This window comes from Sinohyriopsis cumingii, chromosome 8, assembly GCF_028554795.1.
Source record: "Sinohyriopsis cumingii isolate HCF-2022 chromosome 8, ASM2855479v2, whole genome shotgun sequence".
NCBI classification, from domain to species: domain Eukaryota; kingdom Metazoa; phylum Mollusca; class Bivalvia; order Unionida; family Unionidae; genus Sinohyriopsis; species Sinohyriopsis cumingii.
This window is the reverse complement of record NC_142968.1, coordinates 98,412,343-98,438,355: the sequence shown is the minus strand read 5'-3', so window position 1 is coordinate 98,438,355 and position 26,013 is coordinate 98,412,343. Positions and strand designations below refer to the sequence as shown.

Below are 26,013 nucleotides of genomic sequence, written 5' to 3'. Positions count from 1 at the left end.
ATTCCAAGATTTTCTTAGTATCAAATAGAGGATGAAAGTTTTGACATGTTGTTCTTTCCCCTTTGAACAAATTCCTTCTGGAAGAACAGTTCAAGGTGGAGACAACCATCTCAGATAGGAATATCAACTGGCCAAATGACTGAGCAGTCTTTATTGTTCTCCAATATCTTTAGATGGCTGTCTTCCCAGCCAGCAAGAAATTTCTGCAGTTTTGTTTAGAAAGGTATGTCTTTCAAGTTCAGGCTCTTCCTTGGAGCCTAGTTTCCACTCCCAGATCCTTCACCAGGGTGGTGAATGTAAATGCAGCTTCTTTAAGGTCCTTTGAGGTTCCCATCCTCAAGTACTTAAGCAGTGGGTTGCTGCATAACATCCTCATATTTGCCCTCCTGAAGGATCCATATCCATCCATTGGGCGACAGCCACTAGACTAGGGCTAGCTAATCCCCATTCAGGAGTGTGATTTTGTGCTGTCTTTTAATTTCATTTACCTGGGGATGAATTTATCACCTTTGGAAGGAACAATCAGTATTCTGCCTGACAGAATTTCACAGATTCTTGTTAACATAGCTAGAATGAACAAGAATATATCATCTCTACCTCTCTCTTATGGGGATTCTGAACCTGGTATTGGATGTCCAGAGAAAAGATTTATATGCAGCCCCTTACATTCTTGATTCAAGTGCACCAGAGACCTCAAAATGACCCTCAGTAAGTTTAGACCTCCTTGGGATATAAATATCATCACTATTAGAGTTAATTGGAAAATCAGGTCAGGTTTCTGGCAAGAGTTGTGATTTGCACTCTGGACCCTCATGCCTTCATTTACAAATGACACAGCAGATTCAGACTTGGGGAGGGGTCTCACCCAGACTCTAAACGGAGTTGTTCTGCAGGCTAGTGATCTCAATCACACATCAATACACATCAATAATCTAGAAATGCAGGCAGTTTCTCTAGCACTTAAAAGACTGCATCTGTCATATTGTAGTTAAAGATGCCAAGAGAGCTCTCATGCCCCTTTTCTTGGCTTGAAAGTTTGGAACCTCCACTGTTGCATAGCTTCAGAGGAGATTACTTTTAGAGTCAGTAACATTGTGGGCAAGAGGAATGTTCTAGCAGATGGCTTGTCCAGGCAAGGGCAAGCAGTCTTCACAGATTGGTCTCTTCACCAGTTGGTAGAAGAGACATTTTCTCATCTGTATGGGTTGGCAAAGGTAGATTTCATTTGCAATGAAACTGAAGCTGAACAGCAAGCTCACATGTTATGTTTCATCACTGCTAGACCAGAGGACATGTGCTTTCAGAATCTCCTGTCTGAAGTAGGATTTACTTGTACACCTTCACACTCCCACCTTTCATAATAATCCCTCAGATTCTTCATGGAGTCAAGACTACCAAGACTCAGCTGATCTTCATAGCACCCCCCCGCCCCCGGCCTTTGAGACTGTGGTTCATTGATTTCACCCTGTTGGCCAACAATTCCAGAGACTTACTGCTGAGGAGGGATCTGCTGTCACAGCAACACGGGTCCCTTGCGCACAGCACTCTTAAAATCCTCAATCTTCATGCCTGGCTCATGTCAAGCAATCTCTGTCAGGACCAGTTTTTGAGTAAATGTCAAACAATCTATCTGTCAGGACCAGTTTTTGAGTAAATGTCAAACAATTTATCTGTCAGGACCAGTTTCTGAGTAATGTTGGTGAATGCATCAGTTAGGTTAAGAGACAGTCAGTCTCTAAAATTGCCAAAACCAACTGTAGAAATTTCTGTAATTAGTGCAGTAGAAAATACCTTGATCCTATCTGATCTCCTTTAACTGCAGTTGCAGATTTTCATCTTTTTCCTGTCAAGGAAAATTTGTTTTAATAGTATTCACTATTAAGGTCTATAGAGCAGTCCTCTTTAAAAAATCTTATCTTCTCTTTGGGCTCCACAACAGCATCAGAACCACATCGTTAAGAACTGATCTGTTACTTTGAGCTCCAGAGACCAGCCTCTCACCTCTCACTTGTCAATGATGAGATAGAATCTTTCATGTATTCTTTGATTCTTTGGTCTCTATCTAAACCTCCTGATGAAGCTTTGAGAATCTTTAAAGTCTTTCACCTCATCCTAGCCATATTAAAAAAAGGAATGAGATATATGCTTTGTCAGTAGAAAAGGAATGCTACATTTTAATCTTAACATTGATTTGGTCTCCCTTTTTTTGGTCAAATGGGGTTTCTGGCTAACAATCAGCTACCTTCAGTAGTTCCTGTTCCTATTTGAAGTCACCATCCTCAATCATATCTCTGCAGGAGATGATCAAATAGACCTTTTGGCCCAGTTTGAGTTTTACAGTTCTGTCTTTCTAAATCAAAATGGAAAAGAAGAAGCATAAAAAATTCTCTTTTTCTCCATTTAAAAGGAACTTGTGATATTTTTTTAGCCACCATATCGTGTTGGTTTGTTTGGACTATTAAAAGAATATGTCAGTCTTTCTTTCATGAAAATTGGCCTAATGAGGTCAGGGCTTTAGCTGAATGTTGGACCCTTTTTAATCATTCATCTTTGGATGATGTCATGAAATCCACCTTCTAAAGTTCTTGCTCCACATTCTTATTATTTACCTTCATTCACTGGTGCATCATTGTGACAGTATTTATGTAAGTCCAAGAACTTGTGAAGTCAGACTTCACGGTATATTGTAGGCCTCCCATCAGGCTGACAGATTCAGAAATTCAGTAGTAACAGATTTCGTATTACTGTTTTTATTGTAAAATGTAGTTTTTGTTGGATAAATGTAATTTTAATTTTGTAATACTTAACAGCAGTTATTGTACAATTCTCCTCCTCCTCGCTGCTCTAATGTCCTTCAGTCTTGATTTGAGTCAGAGAAGGACAATATACCAGCTGTTGAAAATGGACTAATATATCAGACTGGGATCATGTTTTTCATCGTAGACCTACAATTAGTAATCGGAGGAGAGAATAATTTCCTTGGTCTAGAGCCTGGAAAAGATAGAGCAATGCAATCAATAGCAGATAACAATTTTATAAATACAGTATGTTTCCCTCCCCCTCCATAGTACATTTCAAATTTCTTGTTGGCTTATTCATTTTCCTTCATAATGATGTTATTACTACCATTTAAATTATATTTTAGATTTTATTTTTGACAGCTTAATTCAAGAAAAAGCAATAATGTTTTGCACCCAGTCTAACCCAGAGTTCATTACATAGAGGTAACAAGTAAGGGCCGTGCATTTTTTTTTCCCTTTCATGTGTGTTCCTTCATTTGTACATTCATTTGTTTCTTCATTGGACCATTAATGTTAAACCTTGTTTCACAAACACTATTCAAACTTGGTATGTGAGTGCATCACAAAGGAAAATAACTCAGCCATATCAAAGGTAGATAGGTGGGTTCAAATTGTAATGCATGATTCCAGATTGACTGATTATTTTCAGCAATCTTTCATTACACCGAGAATATTATGGACTGTATACTGTAATGGCTGTTCTAGTAAAATATACCTTGGACCAAGGGAAGGCACTTTGAATGTGGAGTAGTCATCCATATATGCAATTTAGAATTCTGTATCATTTTCATATGAACTCGTTAAGTAATCAGAATACCCTGGCATGTATTGTTTTCCCCAGGTACCATATATGTGTAAACGGAACTGTCTTTAGCTGCTCCAAATGTGCTCCTGTATGGCAAAGGAATTTGGATTTATAAGCAAGACACCTTGTTTAATAATTATTTTATTGCTTATTAAAAGTTAAAGAAGATCTTAAACATGTCTTTCTGTTTAATTAAATTGAAGGAGACAGAATTGAAGATTCAGGGGAGATTACTTCCATTCTACAAAGGGCACACCACTCTCGCAGGACAGCTGAGAATGTGGCCAAACATCTACTACATAAATTGGACAGAAATTATGGTCTTTCTGGAAGCTGTTCAACCCAGATGCCTTGGGAAGATGTGTCCTCAAATACAAGTAGGACAGCAAGGTAGGAACAGTGATTTGTTTTGATTTTATTTTCTTGCCTGCATTAACATATAACTAGTCCAACTCAGCAGGTAAAATGCATTATTGATCACTTTTACCATTAGATGCCATCATTGTTGAACTTTGTAAACTGCAAATACATTCTTTGCTATCTCAAAATTTATCTACATGTATTTGTAGCAATCATTCAAGTCAAAATTCTGTTGTAAGCTTTAAAGGATATCATTAAACATCGCATTGTAAACAGACACTGATGCAGAAGGTGTCTGTTAGCCAGTCAAGCTGTGTTTTCTTATGCAAAACATACATGAGTGAAAATAAATGGTTGGGAACAGCAGCTAATCAAAGAGTGTTCATCAGTTCAAACTTGTTTGTCTCCCTCATGTCCACATCATACGGATTATTGATCTTGTAGAGACCTTTCGGGGGGGGGGGGGGGGGGTCAAGTGGCTGAGTGGTCTAAAGTGCTCTCCATTACGGATCACTGCCATCTCACCTCTGTCTGCGTGGGTTCGAGTCTAGGATTCGGCTAATGCGGGTATGTGAGAAAGCTTGCCAGTAGCTTCTCATGGGTCGGTGGTTTTTCCCAGGTTCTTCCTCCACCATTAATACTGGCTGCCATGCATAGCCTATCGTGTGCTGGAAAATGGCATTAAACCCCATAACAACATGAACAATAACAACAGAGATCATTCTGAGCAGGACATGGATTTTATTGACAGAGCTCTTGCAAATCCTTATGTTATTCAGTGTGGCAGCGGAGTTGATCCTGCTGGATCATCTTTATATGCACACATTAAAATTAACTTTGCTAGTTCAATGATGCCCTTTTCCAGTCCACTCAACCAAAATGTCAGTATCATGAATGAGGTGTGATCGTTCCATTGTTGGTTGCATAGCCATAGTTGGCTTATGACAGGAATTCCTCTTGAGAAGGCCCAACCGCATGTACAGATGGCAGTATGTATCGTTCAGAGCCCAGTGGCTGCTAAACCTTGATATGGCCAGTGGCAAATGGGGAGCAGGGGAATGGCCCCATCACATCAATATCCTTGAAATGAAGACTGTCATATATACATTTCAGTTCTGGAAGGACCGAACTATGGGAACCCAGTTCTGAGTATGTCAGACAATTCCTTTGTGGTGACTTGCTTCCTAAGATGGGGGCACCCATTAACCCGACTTGTGTATGCTGGTTTGTCAGTTTCTCCATTGGTGCTGCCAACTTCAAATCAGCTCTTTCAAATCCATGTCTACAGCATTTATTCTCTTATTTCCATTTTATTAGCTGATTAAAAACAATGCCATTTTGGTGTACCTATTAAATATAAGGACAGATTTATTGTAAATATCATGTAAGCACTTTTTATTATCCCTACACATTTAAAATTGCTTTTTTAAGAAATACAGGGAATAAATGATACTGCCAGTGTAACTCCTTCACTACATGTGTAATGTCATGTAATTCCTACACTAAAAGTGTAATGTCATGTAATTCTTGTTCCATTGCTTGTATAATGGCATGTAGTTCCTACACTAAAAGTGTAATGTCATGTAGTTACTACACTGAAAGTTTAATGTCATGTAACTCCTACACTGAATGTGTATTGTCATGTAACTCCTACACTGAATGTGTATTGTCATGTAACTCCTACACTGAATGTGTATTGTCATGTCACTTCTACACTGAATGTGTAATGTCATGTAACTCCTACACTGAATGTGTAGTGTTACTAATACTACTTTGTTCAGGATAGAGACATAAACCTCATGATATGATTCTGGTGGATTGCAGATGTGCACAAGAATTTATGAATTTTCAAAAGCCTGAGGATGGGAATACATTTGCCTAAATGTATTATATGATAAGATGTGTTGTAAATAATATAAGTTTTACAGATGGGTCTTTAAGTTCACAAGTATAATCCCTTAGGACAAGTGTGACATGTAAGGATGTTTAAATTAGTTTCCTGAAGCATCTCACAGGAGTGGGAAAGTTGTCTTATGGTCGCATCTTGGAAATAACATCACCATATCACCAATATACATTTACTCAACATGAAATGCTTGTACGTATTCAAGATTGGACCTGGGGTATTTTACATGGGAGTGGGAACAGACGATGAGGTTGTGCAGTTGAAAATGTTTGAACAAGTTGAACAATAGTAAACTAAATGATGTTACCTGCCAGAAGTGTGTTAATCTAGTATAAAAAAACTAACAATTGTTTAAAGAAGAAGCTTCTCTAACTTTTATATGTTATGGTTTTGCAGCACATTTAGTTCCAGTGTTAGTTCTGGTGATATGGATTTCACAAAGCCAGATGAGAAGCGACTGCGAGACTACATCCATCAGTTGAAGGCAGATCGTGCAGCAGTGAAGATGACAGTCATGGAATTGGAGAGTGCCTTTGTTGACCCAATCAGCGATATGCCCTGTAAAAATCCTGATGCTCAGAGGCTGGACCTGGAAAATGCTGTCATCATGCAGGAGCTGATGGCCATGAAGGTAAATTCAGACATGGACAAATTTTAGATATGTTGAATTCCACTTATTACGTTGCCCAGAATCACTGAAAATTAGTCACATCTATCAAGAAACTAGATATCAGAAAATATTTACTGGACATTTGAATTATCATTTTATATTCCTTACCTCATGATCTAGAGAAAAACTCATAAGACTTCTTGACAGCATTAATTCTTTTTTATAAGTTTTGCTTGTTGTAAAAGAAAAACACTATTTGGTTGCATATTCATGGTAGTGTACTTATGTACATAACCCATGAGTACATCTCTTACAGACTATACATACATAGTCCATGAGTATACATCTCTTACAGACTATACATACATAGTCCATGAGTATACATCTCTTACAGACTATACATACAAAGTCCATGAGTATACATCTCTTACAGACTATACATACATAGTCCATGAGCATACATCTCTTACAGACTATACTTACATAGTCCATGAGTATACATCTCTTACAGACTATACTTACATAGTCCATGAGTACATTTCTTACAGACTATACTTACATAGTCCATGAGTATACATCTCTTACAGACTATACTTACATAGTCCATGAGTACATTTCTTACAGACTATACTTACATAGTCCATGAGTATACATCTCTTACAGACTATACTTACATAGTCCATGAGTACATTTCTTACAGACTATACTTACATAGTCCATGAGTATACATCTCTTACAGACTATACTTACATAGTCCATGAGTACATTTCTTACAGACTATACTTACATAGTCCATGAGTATACATCTCTTACAGACTATACTTACATAGTCCATGAGTACATCTCTTACAGACTATACTTACATAGTCCATGAGTATACATCTCTTACAGACTATACTTAACATAGTCCATGACTACATATCTCACAGACTATACATACATAGTCTATGAGTACATTCCTTGCAGACTATACATACATAGTCCATGAGTACATCTCTCACAGAATATACATACACAGTCAATGAGTACATTTCTTGCAGACTATACATACATAGTCCATGAGTACATTTCTTACAGACTATATGTACATAGTCCATGAATATATTTCTTACAGACTATACATACATAGTCCATGAGTGCATCTCTTACAGACTATACATACATAGTCCATGAGTACATTTCTTACAGACTATACATACATAGTCCATGAGTACATCTCTTACAGACTATACATACATAGTCCATGAATATATTTCTTACAGACTATACATACATAGTCCATGAGTGCATCTCTTACAGACTATACATACATAGTCCATGAATATATTTCTTACAGACTATACATACATAGTCCATGAGTACATCTCTTACAGACTATACATACATAGTCCATGAGTACATCTCTAACAGACTATACATACATAGTCCATGAGTACATCTCTTACAGACTATACATACATAGTCCATGAGTTTATTCATACATAGTCCATGAGTACATCTCTTACAGACTATTCATGCATAATCCATGAGTACATTTCTTGCAGACTATACATACATAGTCCATGAGTACATTTCTTACAGACTATATGTACATAGTCCATGAATATATTTCTTACAGACTATACATACATAGTCCATGAGTACATCTCTTACAGACTATACTTACATAGTCCATGAGTGCATCTCTCACAGACTATACATAGTCCATGAGTACATCTCTTGCAGACTATACATACATAGTCTATGAGTACATTCCTTGCAGACTATACATACATAGTTCATGAGTACATCTCTCACAGAATATACATACATAGTCCATGAGTACATCTCTCACAGAATATACATACATAGTCTATGAGTACATTTCTTACAGACTATACATACATAGTCTATGAGTACATTTCTTGCAGACTATGTATACATAGTCATGAGTACATTTCTTGCAGACTATACATACATAGTCCATGAGTACATCTCTCACAGAATATACATACATAGTCTATGAGTACATTTCTTACAGACTATACATACATAGTCCATGAGTACATTTCTTACAGACTACATGTACATAGTCCATGAATATATTTATTACAGATTATACATACATAGTCCATGAGTACATCTCTTACAGACTCTACATACATAGTCCATGATTACATCTCTTACAGACCATACTTACATAGTCCATGAGTACATCTCTCACAGAATATACATACATAGTCCATGAGTACGTTTCTTACAGACTATACATACATAGTCCATGAGTACATCTCTTACAGACTATACATACATAGTCCATGAGTACATCTTTTACAGACTACCTTATAGTTGTTGGACAGTTTTTTCTTGTTGGAGTTCCTTTTGATAAATTTTCCAAATTGTATCTTCATATTTGCAAAAGGTTACCTCACTTGAATCATTACACCAAACAATTAAATGAATGAAAGTTGGCTTTAGGTTTGTTCTTTATTTCATATGGCTTTTATACAGGAAATTTCACAACTAAAGTTTAATACTCCATACAGCTTACATGCTCCCATAACATGATCTTTGGGGTAAGGGAAACCAAAAATCCAGGGGAAACCTATTGAGCTTGGCAGGGCTACCTTTCATTCTTTCAATGCATTACGTTTAAGCCATCCGAGTTAGGTCCATGTGGTTAAGATTTTCTCAAAACTATTTCAGGAAGAAAAGGCAGAGCTGAAGGCACAGAATTATCTGCTTGAGAAGGAAAAGAGGGCATTAGAATTGCGTCTGAGTGGCATGGAGTCGCAAGAACAAGCATATCTTGTTCAGATTGAGCACCTTAAGTGTGAAGTGTCAGAACAGCAACAGCCACAACAGCAGAGTGCTACGGGGACAAGGTCTTCTTCGTTCAAGGTAGTAAAGACATATTCGCAAAACTCAAACAATTTTGCATTTTCATCAGTTTGAGACATAATGGCCTGGCTGTAGGCAATACACGTCATGAAAACATCGAACATTTCATAGGAATATGCATGTTTTGCTATGTACAAAAGTTCTGTACATTTTCTGAGAGATCCAGCATATATTTACACAGCAAACTGGATTTTTTAGTCATTCTTACAAAATAAGTTACGAGATAAAAAAATTACCAGATATTTACCAAAGGAGCTTTTTACAACACACAAATCCAGTACTGAAGCAGCACATAGTGTTGATGTTTGAGTATGTCTGACTTCATAAGTCAGGTGCATCTAACCAGCTAAAACCATCCTGATTTAAATCAAATTCTGCAAAATTTTCAATGTATGCATTGTTAACAAGTGTATGTGATTTCTTGAATCCAAGGCAGCTTTTATCATGTGACTTCTCAAAGTTGTTATGAACATTTACCTTTTAATGCCCCAACAAATGTCAAGTGATGCATTTTTATTTAATCCTGTTCATTTATCCCTATTTCTCTATACCTGTATTGATATGTCCATTCATCCAAGGCCAACATGTTAGTAATTGTTTATCAAGACTGCTTAATACAAATTAAACTTGTAAGCATTTTTTTTAATACAGTTAAATGGATAATGTGATCAGATTAATGTGCCATTTTAGTGAATTTTGCATGTTTTAATTGTATTTTTGTGCAAAACTGAGAACCCAAAACTTTTTGTATTGCAACCTTATTAGCCCAAATACTATATTAAAAAAAAAAACAATTGTCCTGGAGAGATGAATTTTTATGGGCTAGTTTATATGTACATGTAGAGTTTTTTTGTGTTATTTGAATTAGTTTTGTAGTTCGGTTTAGAACATATTGTACTCTGAAAACACAGATGGAGTATATTAACTTAAGTAAGTATTTTATCCACTTTTTATTAGATTTATTTAGTAATGTTCTAAAATAATCTCAAATTGTTTTTAAAAGAAAATTTTGATGTTATAGATGGTGACAGTGAGGTTATGGTACTACATCAGCTGTGATGATAGGCCAGTTAGTCAAAAGGTAAGCTGTCAGGGTTATTGGGATAAAATTTGTTTTGGGTGAAGCAATACATTTTTTTTTTCTCTCTCTCTCTCAGGATGAAGACAGTGATACTTCTACAGGATCTTTATCACTGAGTGAAATCAGGTCACATGACTCCACAGACCTTGCAAGGGAACTTACTGAAGCTTTGAAGAGGGAGAAACGACTCAAATTACGAGTGCAAGAGTTGGTTTCAGCCCTTGAGAAACTCTCCAGAAACTCAGAAATCAGACATCAGCAGTCTGCAGAATTTGTAAATGATTTGAAACGAGCAAACAGGTAAAGTTAAAAGACCATCTGATTTAAAAAACAGATGTTGGTCATTCTCAATTTTGCAGAGTTATTATCAGTTTTTAATGAAATTTCCACATTCTAAATTATATTGACAGAATTCTGGAAAATCAACATGGGGATGGAAAGATACAAATTTTTGAAAATGTGCACACAGGGAGGAAAGTACTTGAGTACTGCTAGGATAGACTTGTATGTACAATATACAGGCAATCCCTGCTATAACATAGTAGTAGGAAAACTGCCAGCCTCCTCTGAGCTGAACCATGGTAAAGCGAAAATGAAGGAAATTTCTGTGTGTATGAATGTCTCAGGGAGGGGGCAAAGGTATCACAATAATTGGGAGAAAGAATAGTTTTGTTGCCAACATAGAAAAGACTTTTAATTTCACAAACATTGATCAAAGTCAGAATAAATAGAACAGTTTTTGCATCTGCTTGATGACAGAAAAAAAAATACATAATTGAGTCATAATTTTGAACTGATTGTGAGTTAAATGTATTGTACGGGAATAGTCAAAGGTCATGGATTGGTCAGGTAGACTAGTTATCCTCCATATCATGTTGGTTATAAGAAGACAGGTCTAGCATCACACTGCCAACAAATCCACAAAATTTCTGATTATGATTTGCACTACAAACACTGTTTTAAGCATTATCATTTATAGTAGTTCAACATAACACACACCCAATATAGTCTTTGAAGTGTATTTTATATCAATGCCATTACTAATTAAGTAGAAATGTATTTGCTGTTGGGGTAATTTTCAATGCAGAATCCCAAGCCCTGAGTGTCTTTGACAATGACTGCATTAAATATATAGTTTGTAGTGAGATTACATTGAAAGTAGGTGTTTGGGCACCAGCTATGCTCAAGAAAATGGCTATTGCATTTTCCTCATGGCAAATTTCATGAGAAAATGTCTTTTTATAAACACACATGCATGCAATCACTCACATGCACACCTTTAATTGCCACTTATTCCAAATGACCATTGTAATGTGCCCCACGCAAATTTCGTTTATAAATATGTTCTGTATGTAATGGTGACCTACTTTCCATGGTTATTGGCGTGATGTTTCCTAACCAAACAATGGTTTCTTCATGCCTTAAGCAGTCGCTATGACTGTGGATCTGTTGGGATGTGATTCAGAGGGATCTGCATCTGTGCAAACAAAATGTTTGCTTTATGAGGAAGATTTTGTTTGGATGAAAGAATATTAAATGAATCAATGTGCAAACATTTCTTATCTCACTTGTATTCATTGTTCTCCAGTCACGTTAGTTTTGTAACTCAAAGGTGTCAACATGTTAGGTTCAAAAGTGAGTTATCTTTATTATTGTGTGTCAAAGCAATTTGCTGGATGGTGGGAAAAATAATCATATTATTGCAACAGAAACGGAAGTCACCATTTGTGACAGGCACAGTTTGCCTATGAATTAAAGCTATCTCTAAAGTAAAAAGTTTGAGAAGAGATACAAGTTTAATGATTGATTATTAGGGTATGGTGTAATTCAGTATTTACATTTTATCTGAAAAGGCAGGCAGAGTTTTGATTCTTGGGTCACAGGCTTCTCACATAAGCTGACTGTCTTTTGATGTAAGCAAATTAAGCAACTGACTAATTTTGATATTATTTTTAAAGCGTGATCAGCTGCTCTGAAGTAAAACTTATACAAGCTTGCTGTGGAAAGAGTCAGTCTTTGGTCTTACAGCCATATGTAGAGACTCTCAATCTGTAGTCAAATTATTGTTTTGTCATTGTGCAGAAAACAAACTTAGATCAGTGATTATTTTAAGTCACTGGTGATTTTATTTTTAGATTGGGTTAAAGTGAGCAGGACACAATAATCTTTTTGAGAGAGAACATCATATACACATATTTTATGATTTTTTTTAATAATGCAAATAAAAATCTTGATAATGTAAACATAATCATCATCATCATCATCATCATCACAATAATGATATTCAGTATATGGTATTTGTTCAGAATCCAATTTTGACCAGTTTAACCTGTGTACAGAGGTTTCCTGTGTACATAGGCAAGTTTTGCTTCTTCCCATGGGTATGCAAATGCTATCAGGTATGACTCTGTGTGTGTGTGTGCATGCATGCGTGTGTGTACAAAATTAATAAAGGGAAGTAGCTCTTACAAATTAATCGCCCTTATTCCCATTAGTTGTCCACCTGTATCATAAATGTGAACAGCATCTCTGAAGTATCTGTTTCAATTGATAATCAATTTTGACCATCCGTCATTTATTTTCAGTGGTGTAGTATGTAAAACCTTTGATATACCAGTTGTATACAACATTTGCATTTTTCCCAGTGAATTTGTTTTTGTTAGCAGTCATTATTGTCCGTGTGCTATCAACTGTAATTGAATTATCCCCCACAGTTTCAGTGCTTACACTGATTCAGAAAATGAGGGGCAGGGCTTTCAAACTAGTTCTGATCATTCCTTTCCTGGATCATTAATCTTCTTGATCTATTAATAGACATACCCAGGCAAATAATAGGAACCCCATGCTATCTAGCAGTGCAGGCTTATGGTATTCCAAGTCATTAGAAACTCCTTATGATTGGCTCTTGTCAGGGATGCCTGGCATGAAAAGAAGTTGTGTACTTTGATTCGGGAGAGGATATGGAGTGCTAGAGATCCCTACATTTTTGAAAGCATACGAGTTTGAATGGTGTCTTTTTGCTGACTGGTGTCACATTAATGACACAACACCACTCTCAGTCTTCATTTACAAACTGGCTAGCTTCTTTCCTTTCCTTTTTGTAACCTAGACTCTATTACAATCAAGGGCTACTGTTCCATATTCATGGAAGGTGATATTGGCCACAACCAGGATCTTTCTAGCTTTTTGTCCAATTCTGATGTATCCAGCCCATGCTCATTCACCTTGCTACCTAAAATGGATCTTCTCCTTGTGTTTTGATGTGGCTCAAGTTGTACAAGTTTGAGCCCTTTTTGTCTTTCATCTCGCTGAAGCAGTTATCATACAAAACTTGGTTCCTGATTGCACTAGCTTAAGTTTACAAGGAGAGTTAGCTGAATGCACTGGCCATGGATCCAGTCAACATGAAGCTCCATTCCAATGTACTAATGACACAGTTTGGTTTCATTTCCAAAAGCCGGTTACCATCAATAGGCAGCCAACAAAATAACTGCCCCCTCTCTCTCTATCCTTGATTAACCCATTGAGAGAGGCAAAGCTGCTGGTCCAAGTATGCTCCCTCAGTTGTGATCTGAGATGCATGGAGATTGTCCACAGCTGCCATCAAAAGCTCTTTCTACCAGCAGGAAGGCAACACAAGCACTGGCTATATAGCTAAAGAAGATCATTAGATTGGTGTACTTTGAACTCTCACAGGACCAAGTGCAACTCATGAAGATTTCAGCTCTCAGATATGAGTGACTTTCATGAGCCTGGCATTTAAACATCTAGTCTCAATTTAAGGTATAGTGCAGTTGTTTGACTGGCAAGCTTAGTCTGCTTTCTCCAGTTTTATTTGTGTGACATGACCTTGTAAAGTAAAGGGCTACATCTTGTCATACCACTGTTACCTTTCCAGACGGTTATCATGTTCCATTCATGATGGCACAACCTTGTGGGACCTGCAACTTTCACTGGATTCACCTGGGAAACATTTGAATGTAAGGCTGAAGCTAGATGCAGGTTCCAGCTTGGATTATCCTGGCCTATGTATCAACACAAAATCTTTAGTTGTGGTAGCTTCACCTCAGGAGGAGTTCATTTTTTCAGTAGACAACATGGGTAGAGGTTGGATGGCCAACCATTTCCTTCTCTTACCTATTCTTCTAATGTTAATTTGGTTTTGGGCAATGTATTTTTTCTCTCAAAATGTACTTATTTGATTACTATTAGTTCCCCAATCCTCCTCCACTTTCTCACAAATGTGATCATCTTGTTACATGTTTCAGTGAAGCTTAAACTAGTAAACAATTGACCAGCTTGGGGGAACAAGAGAGTTAATTTGTAAGAGTTACATCCCTTCTATTTTTGAATGGCATACAGATGTTACAGTCATGTTGAAATGTAGCTATAATAGACTCCTGAGATATGCAATGATACAGTTTACACACATTCCTGCAGATATGGGCTGTGTTGAAGTAAAGTAATAAGTGTAAAACATTGTCATGTCAGTTTAAACGGTCAACATTAAAGTAGTAAATTAGAGTGTGTATTTTCAGTCTTGAAATCCTTAACAATTATTGTTTGAAACAGATGATACTGGCCCAACATTGAGCCAATGAATTTGGTCTGCAACCGGTGTCAATTCATTTACTGCATAATGCATTAGTTGTTGGAGAAATTTAGACTTTTGACTGTACCTTGCATACATTTCAGTGCATTAATCTCAGCATTTGACAAGGCCAAGAAGAAGTACCAGAGCAAATTGAAGAAACTTGAGTCACAGATGCAGTCATTAACAGAGAGATATGAAACACAGGTAAGTAACAATATAGATTATTGAGAGAAACTTTTGTAGTAATGGACTTTTTTGTTAGACCAGTTGTCCAGCCATCGTCTGCTGAGGAAACTGTTTTCTTTCTGTTAAATAACTTCGCTCAGAAGTCTGTCTGCAAATTTTAATTTCGATTTTCAAATGAGTGATATTGGTTATTAAATAAAAGTCAATTTCATCTTGTCAGTAAACATAGTTATGGTATGTGTTGATAAATGAAAGATGTTCAACCAGTTGAAATTTAAAGATCAATGATTAGTTCATTACAACTGATCATTCATTGTTTTTAGCTGGTTTGAGAAAATTTGTTTCCATTATTTTCATGGACAATGTAATTTTTCCATACCTGAGAATGTTTTGTACCTTTAAAAATTCAAATATGCTATTGACACTTTTATCATCTGCCAAGTTTTTAAACAGTGGAATGCTATTTGAGTTGAAAATTTTATATTTGTAATTTACTAATCCAGAGTGAATAGTTAAACAGATGTGTACGAACCAAATTTTCAAGGAGGGATACGTTAATTGTTTATAATAGATTATAGAAAATCAAAATAACATCCTTAGTTATTTATTTGTCTTTTCAACCTGGTTTCTGTTTATTTTTCATTACCATATATACTTACCTATTAAGTTGAGTCCAACTACCAGCAACTTAGATCCTAATCTGCCATTGCATAATGCACTGGCACGCAAGTGTCCATTTTTTTCTTCAGCTGATTACTCCTAACAAACTGCATTGTTCCAAGATCTGCTGACACATTATGTGAAGGCAGATCAGTGTCTATGCAGTTCACGGTTGGATTTATCAGTGAGTGTACATGATAATAGTAATACTACCACAATCCACTTTTGAACTAAGATTTTAAGTTTGACAGCAATACAGTTAGTTTCATGATAATCTTCAGAATTAAAATTCTGGGAACTGTTATAAGAAAGAAGCAATGTGCACAGAAGTTGTATTATCACAGTTACATGATGCACATGTGCAGTTAGTGGCCATCTGGTTCCTGGCTGCTTTTTTTCTCTCCATATTTTCCCTTTCAGATTGTTAGTGGTATGCTGTTACAAAAATCTAACCACAGATTTCCACAGGTACTGTAGGCACAGTAGATTAAAGAAATATGTAGGGACCCATCAATGACAATATAGTAGAAGAGTGCATCTGTAAGATGCATCAGTTACTTGCAACTCAAGATGACATGAGGCATACAAAAGGCAGAACTGAACTGGTCTATGATCATTATAACAATCATTTCTATTTTAGAAGACAAGTTTGCAGGTTTTTTTAATTTGTTTCAGATCCGATTGTTAAAACAGAGGTTGTCCCAGCAAGAAGAAAGGACAAGGCATGGAACTAGTGAGACGTCCTTGTAGCACACAACATAAATATCCATGCATCTATACTTATTAACATTTCCAGTTGTTCCAGTTATATTCACACATAAGACAGGGTTAATTGTAAACTGCATAGATCCAACTTGGCCGTTTCATATGGCTTCTAGAATTCATGATGTAGTACAGATATTGTTTGTATCTTACCAGCTTGATGTAATAATCAATTTTATTAATTTACAAAAGTTGCACAAGAAGTTTCAGCAACTGATTCAGAAAGCTTTTAATGGTTCTGATATTAACTTTGTCTGGTTCCATATCGGAAAAAAGCTGGAATTTAGTATACAAGAAGAGTCTTTTTATTTGTTTGAAGCTTGCCAGATTTCACATACATATATCAGACCTGACAACCCTACTGAGTAGACTGTAAGTCCTAATGAAATGACCTTTAAATTATGAATTTAATGGAACAAATGCAAACAGTGTGAAAATAGGTTGTTATGGTCAAATCCAAATATTAGCTTTTCTTGGTTTGGTTTGGATCTGGGTTTATTTAGATTCAGTGGAATTGGCCAGATAACCTGGGAAACCTTACAGGAGTACCTCAGGAATTTTAATCTGTCCATGTCTTTCATGCAAAATGTTTGCATTGTCATGGCATTTGTGTAATTTTGAAATGTCATCCAATAAACAAAAATGCATTAATGACAAAAAGGACAATTAGTCTTTTAAAAGAGTTCAAACAGCTGGCTTGGAAGTATGAAAAGAAACATTAGAAAAAAGCCAGAAATAATTTTTTTTTATTCTACATCCATTTATTGCACATCATATCATTTCAGTTATCCCATGACAATTTATTGCACATCGTGTCGGTCAATTTGAGTATTTCAGTAGAAGAGATTATTGCCACTGACAAATATATATATATATATATATATATATATATATATATATATATATATATATATCAAGGTGAGAGTATAGCAAGATGCCATTGACCACCATACAGTTTTGGAAGTACAGTTTCTGAAAGTGAGCTGGTCAACAAGGTCAAAATTTACTTTGCAAACTTTTTACTTGAAATTACTGTTGCCTTGGCTGCATCAGATCATACTTCTTTCAAAATAGCAGTAGATGATATTTAGTTACACCTCACTGAAAATTGGTCCAACTTATTAGAAAATAATATCAACTAGACTACTGATAAGGTCATGTTAGGTTTGCAGGTCCAATATATTACCCAAATTTTTTCATGCAAAGATTATTCAGCTCATTTATTTCCTTATTTAATCATATATCCACTATATTATTTATGTTAATATACCCATATCATAGTTTCCATATCTGTAAGATATAATGAACCTTATGACATCACAAATTAAGTCATATGAAAGGTGAAAGGATTGTCATCCAAAATGTATTTTAAAGCCATTTCACTACAATACTCAGCAGTTTAGTAAAAACAAATCAGTATTTTGTTGTCACATAACGAATAGGATCATACGTTTTTGATCACTTCAAATGTAAACCTGTCAAACAATTTCAGTTGCCAAGGCTCACAAAAATACAAATTATTCAACTTGAGTCATAAATTTGATTTAAAATGAATACATAAGTAACATTTTCTATATTTTGTCAGCATATGCCTGCCTTCACCCTTTCGTATCAAATTTGGGACAGAATCATACTGCTTATTATGTTTTATGAATTTGGGGAGAGAGAAGTTATAGTTTAAATAAAGTTTACTTCAGTCTATGCCAAAAAGAAAAATAATATTTCAACTAAAGATGGAATTTACAAAAAATACTTATGTCAGTTTCTAAATAAATTTAATAATTAATGCACAGCACAACTGAAAGTCTTTAGAGGATATAACAAACTTAAATTTATGACTTTAGAAAAAAATAATAGATAAAATTGCAGTGTCTACTGACATATTTACCCCAAACTCATTCTACACAGAATCACATATACTTATTTGACCCACCCACACATACACCTTATGTGAATACTATGTGTGAGTGTGTATGTATGTGTGTGAGAGCAAGAGAGAGATATTTTCTTCTTTGGACTCATTTAGTGCAATCATTGTCATACTGTCATTTTCACTATCAAGGGTTTTACTTGTATAACAAACTTTGGTAATATGAAGAGGGTAGACTGTATAACAACTAATATGATTACCAGACTGAATGTACATTATGGGAGTTGCAGCCCTTGTTTGCCTTATGAAAGCTTATCAAGTCTATTGTCATGGGTAGTTGTGAATAAAAATGTTGGTTGAATTTATGAACTGTATGATTTTCCCTTTAAAAAATGACTGTAACAGATCTGTGTCTTAAATGGTTCAAATACACACTGTCAATCAAACTGTGTCAATCAAATCTTTCATTCATGTATACTTTTGTAATCAAACGTTAAAGTACATGTAGATGTCTTGGCAGAATGCAGTTTTTGCACATTTTCTACCATTCTGTGGGACGTCATATGTAAATATATGCTTCCTGTTTCTTATTTGCAAGCAGGAATTTTTAATAATGTGCAATGATTCCCTGTGATCAAAATGTCAGGACTTTTTCCATGTGTTGACATTTAAATGTGAACTTGCCAAAGTAATTACAGGTGCTAGACACAAACAGTACCCTCATTTTTTATTGCCTCTCCTGCAGAGGATTGGTGAGACACAAGTATCATGGTTTATTTTAGCGGCATCAGTGAGCATCAATAATGTTTAGTTTTTGCACTAAACTTTGTGAAGTTCAGTACTTAATTAATAGTGCAAAAGGTGAGACACTTTGTTCCCTAGAGTCCTTGTATTTATGTAGTGGAGGGTCTGCACCAGTTACTGCATAGAAACAGTCAACACATGATCATACTCCTGACTATATGCAGCATATTTACAGCTGATGGAAACAGAATGTTTAATCCAAGGTAAATTTTTGCTTGCAGATTAGCAAAAAATGTTAAATAGAACTCAGAACAATTAACAGTCGTGCTGTAACTGGTTTTATGTGGCATCTAGTGCAGACCCTCTTGTTGCTTTGCTTTTCTGTATTATATTGGTTTATAAATTGCTGTACATTATGTGATCATTATCAGCATGCAGTAGCTTATCTTTTTATTATGCAAGGTTGGTGTCATGTAATGTCTATTAACTTGTACTGACAAAAGCTACAGAAGGCAAGATGCAGGTTAAGAAAAATCCTTGCAGTTTCTAATCTAATGTTAGGATGATTACTTAAAAATGCACAAAACAGATTTGTCTTCATTTCAGTATTTAAATTCTGGGCAGGCAAAATACTAATCATTTGCTCAGCAGAATTTACAGCTGGCTTGACCTGCCAGACAAGAGATTTTGCCATTCCTTTAATATGCTTTACTTACAACTGTACTTGTGTCAAATCATTTTTACCGTAACTGGGCATATTAAGACTATAAAATGTGATTTCATTTTAATTTATATTTAGTTGAACTGACTTTTGCATTGTTCATCGTGGATAATAAGTGAATCGTCCACCTTGGAAGTTTTGATTTGATGAGGGGTTTTTGATGGGATATTTAGCAGTATTTACAATAAAAAGTATCTATGTATGTATTTAAGATAACAGTGAACCGCATCTATACATGCATTAGAATATCAATGAACAACATGAAAATAATGTCTTTGTCTTCCAGGCAGATTTGTTTGTGTTTCAAAGCAACTATAACTACATCTTGTATTCATGATGAAAACCTTTGTTAAATATTGTCACCTTTTATCATATATTGCATTACAGTTTTATAAGGTTGCATGGATGTGGATTTAGTGCCTTTCCCAACATCCTTTTCGTTTACAAGGTCTTGTTAAAATGTTAAGCCTGATTTCTTAATAAAATTTATATGTATGATGCTTTTACCAGTATCCTTAATCAGATGCTTGAATTTGATAGCCATATATGGAGTTAATAAGGTACATTTGCTATGATTTAAATAACGATTTAATAGTAGTAATACATTACATGCTATTATTGCACAGTTTTCTTTATCCAGGATTCTAGTCCCTAGTCCAAGCTAGTTATTCCCTACTCCCTTTTGTATTGGAGGGTCAGAATTTACAAGAACTTGATCCTAGCCCGACTTTTTAGTTATAGCCAACATGCAGAATATTATCATCTTTTTTTCCTTGGATAACATGCATGTTACACATGTGTTATATCGTTTATCAACATTTGACATAACTTTTATCTTTCTATGTCTATTTTGGCATTCGTCTACCTTTTTGTATCAGTTGAGTATTTGTCTCTCAATCTTTGCTTTTGTTGGGTGTTTGCTGTGTTCTTTTTGTAATTTTTAGGGTTTTTTGCATCTTGCCTAGCAAGCAGTGCTTTTTTAAATTGCATTTCCCATTATTGTTCCAGTGCTTAGGTAAGCAATGTCTGCCTTTTCCTTGTTCCATATGTCTTGCATTGCATGATCTTTCAGAGATTTTAATGTCAAAAGGTGTGGGCAAGTGTGGACACAGAAAAGTCCCATGAAACATTCACCCCTCCTGCTTAGTGTGCACAACACTTTTGCCTGACCAAGTGTGGGATTTAATGGAAAGTTGTCACACATACAATGGGAAGAAGAAAGTGTCCTATTCCTACTTGTCTTAAATAGACACCACCCACCCACCCATTGCCAGGATGAGTCTGGATGGGTGTGTGCAAGAAATGTCTGCAACCACCATGGTATAGATTGGACCTAAGTGCCAAGGATCCCAGATGCTTGATATAATGTAATCAGTGCTGGTAAGGAATCAATCCCTGGCCCCTTCCAAGGAAGGAAAAATGTGAAAGTTGTGCATGTTAGTTACTTGGGGACATGCAGTGCATTCTTGGGGTGGCCGAGTGGTCTAAAGCGCTTTCCGTTACGGATCACTGCCATCTCACCTATGTCTGCGTGGGTTCGAGTCATGGATTCGGCTTGATGTGGGTATGTGAGAAAGCTTGCCAGTAGCTTCTCGTGGGTCGGTGGTTCGTTCCGGGGTTTTCTTGGGTTCCTCCTCCACCATTAATACTGGCCACCATGTATAGCCTATTGTATGCTGAAAAATGGCGTTAAACCCAACAACAACAACAGCAGTGCATTCTCATGATAAGTGTTCCAGTGACTGAGATTAGCAAATTGTGCCTTCCTGAGAAGGAAGAAAAGCAATCTGATTTGGATAACTCCGATGTAGGCTCATCCATCAAATAGTCATCATCACACAGTGACCAGTCATCCATCAGTCACCAGGCTTTGAACACTGGTTTTTGATTATGTCTTGGAACAGGAATTGAGTTGATACCCACTGTTCCTTTGTTACTATTTAATCCTGATGGGTATAGGTAACCAGGTTGTACTTGCTTAATGTAGGGATGGGGATCAAATTCGCATCCACCTTAAGTCTCTTTTAGTCCCTTATGGGATGTGGGGATCCTGTGGACCTACTTTGTCTTCTGTAGCCAGGCCCAACAAAAAGGAGTGATCCCGTCATTCCACCTCAAGATGATCTAGAAGTGTTCAGCAATCCAACTGGCCAAGGAGGTCCACTCATGGTAATTCTCATTAGCCCCATTAGTGGTTTCGAAAGGAGGAAAACCCTATTTCGACATCACCCTCTCTGAAAAGAGATACTTGGAGGGACAGTCTTGCCTTGCATTTGAAGTGGGCTCAGGACAATGATGTCATCTCCATCATGGTGGATGCAGATGAATTCTAAGAGCAAGCAAGAGTTCCTCCTGCCTCTCCATTGGAGTTATTTAACTCTTTCCGTCCTGTTAGACAAGGTTTTGGAAGAAGAGGAAGTTTGGTGCTCCTGGGCAGCATCTCCTCCAGATATTCTGTTTCTCCCACTCTTGGCAATGGTCCAGGAGGTTGTACTTATGTTTTCCCACTAGCAAGAGTTCACAAGACAGCATAATGCATTGTCTGTCCCCACTTCTACACTTTAGCTTCTGGTTTCTGCCACCAATTATAGGGTCCACTCACCAACTTAGCCCCTTAAGACCATCCCAACCCCTTGGAGACTGGAGCATCCTAAGTGGGGATATTGGCTGTGGCATGGGATTAGCACTTGTTCCAAACTTTAGAGACCTTGGAGCTTAAGGCCCATTATTTTATGATTATTGCTTCCTATGGCAATCTCTATTTGGCAGCCTCCTTCATCAAATCAAGGATGAATCATTGTCTCCAGTGACACTTTAATATTTGATGGAGGCTGTAGCAAAGATGTTGTGTCATGCAATCTCTATGTCTACAGCAAAAGAGCTTCAATGCTGCCCTGGAGACACTAATGATCTTGCTGGAATGAAGCAAGAACCTTATATGGTCTGTGCCTCTTGATGTGGATATGCTCTTCAGAGACCTTATCCCATCCATGACATCACATGATTTGAAGGACCAAACACAAAGATCCCTTGAAGTGGCTCCAGGCCCTCCAAACAAACAGATCAAGAAATGCTCCCACCCTGAACAACCTATTGGACCATCTCCCATGTTCTTCAAACAGAGTGGAGAATCTTCCATGATAGGTGCAGTAGAACACATCGTGTCTGTCTTCTCTTCCTTTTCACAGAGGAAGAATCTTTGGTGTCCACTATTAAGGACTATATGGCAAAAGTTCTCTAGAGGTTCAGGTGTTTTCTTTGGGCATTGTCAACTAACCCTCATGAAGACTGTTTTCCTGCTCATCTTATCTTATTATCACTCATCTTTGGATAATATTCTGAGAACCACCTGGCAGTCACACTACCATCCTATCCTCTGATCTTTGGCACATTACAGCGGTGACATTTCTTTGTTGAAGCCAGTAGTGACAGCATAACACATTAGGCCATATTATGACAGCATAACAGATTGGGATCTTATAGTGACAGCATAACACATGGCCCATTGTTTTGTAGCTTACAGTAGTGAACAATCTTACTGCAAGGGTACATAGTTTTTCTCTATTCCAGAATTGCTGAGGCCATCATCTTCCTCATAATTGGTAAATTCAGCAAAGAAATAGTAGTAGGTAATGTACTACTGCTATTAACAGTTTTTGAGGGGGTAAAACTAAATTTTAATTTTCTAATAATACCAGTCAAACTGGGATCATGTTCTTTTCAGATCTAGCTTCCAATAATTATTGGGGGATGGGATATTTAGCTTGGACTGGGGATAGGGATGAGAGTCATGGAAAAGGAAAGCAATGTAATAGCAGTTGGTAAGATTTACATGCTTGAAAATAGTTTCACCTCTCTAGAAACTACATAGTATGGGGTCAAGGGTTGCCATATGGTCTAAAGTACTACCATCTCACCTCTGTCTGCATGCGTTGGAGTCTGGAGGTCAACCAGTGTGGGTATGTGAGAAAGCTGCCAGTAGCTGTCCGTGAATGAGTGGTTCTTACTGGTGTTTTCCCTGGTTCTTCCTTCACCAGTTACACTGGCTGGCATATATAGCCTATCTTGCACTGAGGAATGGTATTAAACAACAAAACATCAACATTTTATTGCCAGTTTTAGATATTATTAGGGTTACCACATCAAGTAGCAGAAATGCATATTTCATTTCCATAAAGTCACACTTTATGTAACCACTAGAGCTTTGCAGTCCTAGTATATAATGGGATGCCAGTTCATAGGTGAATTGCTGGCTTGATGTAGATGACCATTTTAAAGGTTTGGTGTTTTTAGGTTAAATATTGATGGAATTCTTGTCCTCTTGATTCAGTTTTTAAATCTCTGTTACAGAATATCATTGTAACCAGTATACCTTGGAAACCATTAAAAATTATTAGATGCAGTTTGTTGTGTAGATCATGCACTTCATGGTTTTTACCTCTTTGGCTCCATGTTAGACATGGTTATGGCCCCTGACAATTAATATCTTCATGTGGTACATTGCTTGTAATCTGAATAACTCAAGACCTGTTCAGATAGAATCTGTTAGAAACATTCTTATTCTTAGGTGCGTCTGTTATGGGTTTTTATCCCATCTACTCCATTTTTGGATGGAGTTGTGGCCCTTGTTCAGCTCTGTCTTTTCATGGGATACTACTTGTAATCATCTTAGTTCAAGAACTTGTTCTAATGTGCGTTGATTTGAAAAGTTTTACAATGACCTGGATGTGATTTTGATGGGTTTTGTCTCATTCACATGAGTTATAACTCAGGTTGCCTGTCCTACTAGTTTTTGCAGCATAATTTTACTAAGATTTTTTGGATTTTAGTAAAATTTGGTGTGCTACAGTATGTTAATAAAACCTTGAATGGTTTTTATGTTCAGCGTTCTCTGACATTAGTTACAAGAGTTATGATTCCTGGTTGCCCATCATTTGGAGATTTTTGTTTCTGCAGCATTATTTGTTGTTACTTTTTCATTTTATCTGAATTTGCTATGTATTTCTATGTTGACAAGACCTTGAATGAATTGGATGTCTTGCATTCTTTGTCATCATTAACAAGTGTTATGACCCTATGTCTGTCATTCTAACTTTTGTTTTTTGCAGCATTATTTTTGCAAAGTTTATTGGATTTCAACCAGATTTAGAAGAGTTATGGTGTCTCTGATTTTCACTCACCAAACATTGGTTTTCACAGCATAACAAAGGAATGTTGGATTTGTACCATACATGATGCACCTTTATATTGATGAGAACTTGAATGAGTCAAGTATCTAGCATTCCAAGTCATGATTTAGAAAAGTTCTGGCCCATGAATGCTTATCTTCTGGTTTTAGTTTTCTAACATAGGTTCCTTTATTTCAGCTGCACCATCCAAATTGTATTGACCAGGTACCCTTTGTGATTGACTCATCACTAATAGCTAGAGTAATTGGAGCTCAATTGAAGTGTAATTAATAATAATTAATAACCCTCCTGATTATCAGAGAAAATATACATCAGAGCTGTGATCTCTTGTTGAGAAAATACATCTCCAAAAAATGTCCATCAACATTATGTGTTAGTGTCTTACACGTTTTTACATTTTTTTTGTGCAAAATGTTTCTTCCTTTTTATATTTTTGTCTGCATTGTATTTATTTGTACATTTCATACTATGCATCAATTTTAAAGCTGTGTTGATGATATAATCAGATATTTTTTGTACAGATCTGTGTTATGAAATATGATCTCATTGTACATGAGATGTTTATATTATTTTGCTATGGCATTATCTATAACAATTAAGCATGTAAGATTGAAATACATTCAAGTTTTGTCTTCTAAATGTCTCGTACTATTATATTTGCAAAAAGAACAATTACTTCTCATCTTTATGAACAAAATGGCTTGTGGTTTATTTTCAAGTGCTTTAATCTTTGTTAAACTTATTCTGGTTGGAAGTGAGACATAAGTTATTTTCTGCTGCAGTCATCATCAGCAGTTTGTGAAGGGAATGTTACATCAGCTAAATGAAGCAAAAACAATTTATT

The 26,013-nt window shown here is 36.3% G+C and overlaps 1 protein-coding gene across 2 annotated transcripts in view; it reads left to right on the top strand.

Annotated features, from left to right (window-relative positions):
* Positions 1 to 17,499, top strand: part of LOC149794215 (colorectal mutant cancer protein-like) — an 89,336-nt gene extending 71,837 nt beyond the window's left edge. For both annotated transcript variants that reach the window (XM_089968327.1, XM_089968326.1), the window contains exons 12-17: positions 3,810 to 3,996; positions 6,269 to 6,503; positions 9,168 to 9,362; positions 10,520 to 10,743; positions 15,139 to 15,241; positions 16,559 to 17,499. In XM_089968327.1, coding sequence (XP_089824453.1) covers positions 3,810 to 3,996; positions 6,269 to 6,503; positions 9,168 to 9,362; positions 10,520 to 10,743; positions 15,139 to 15,241; positions 16,559 to 16,633 — 1,019 coding nt within the window. In that variant the 3' untranslated portion in view covers positions 16,634 to 17,499. The remainder of the gene's footprint in view (positions 1 to 3,809; positions 3,997 to 6,268; positions 6,504 to 9,167; positions 9,363 to 10,519; positions 10,744 to 15,138; positions 15,242 to 16,558) is intronic.
* Positions 17,500 to 26,013: the final 8,514 nt, after the last annotated feature.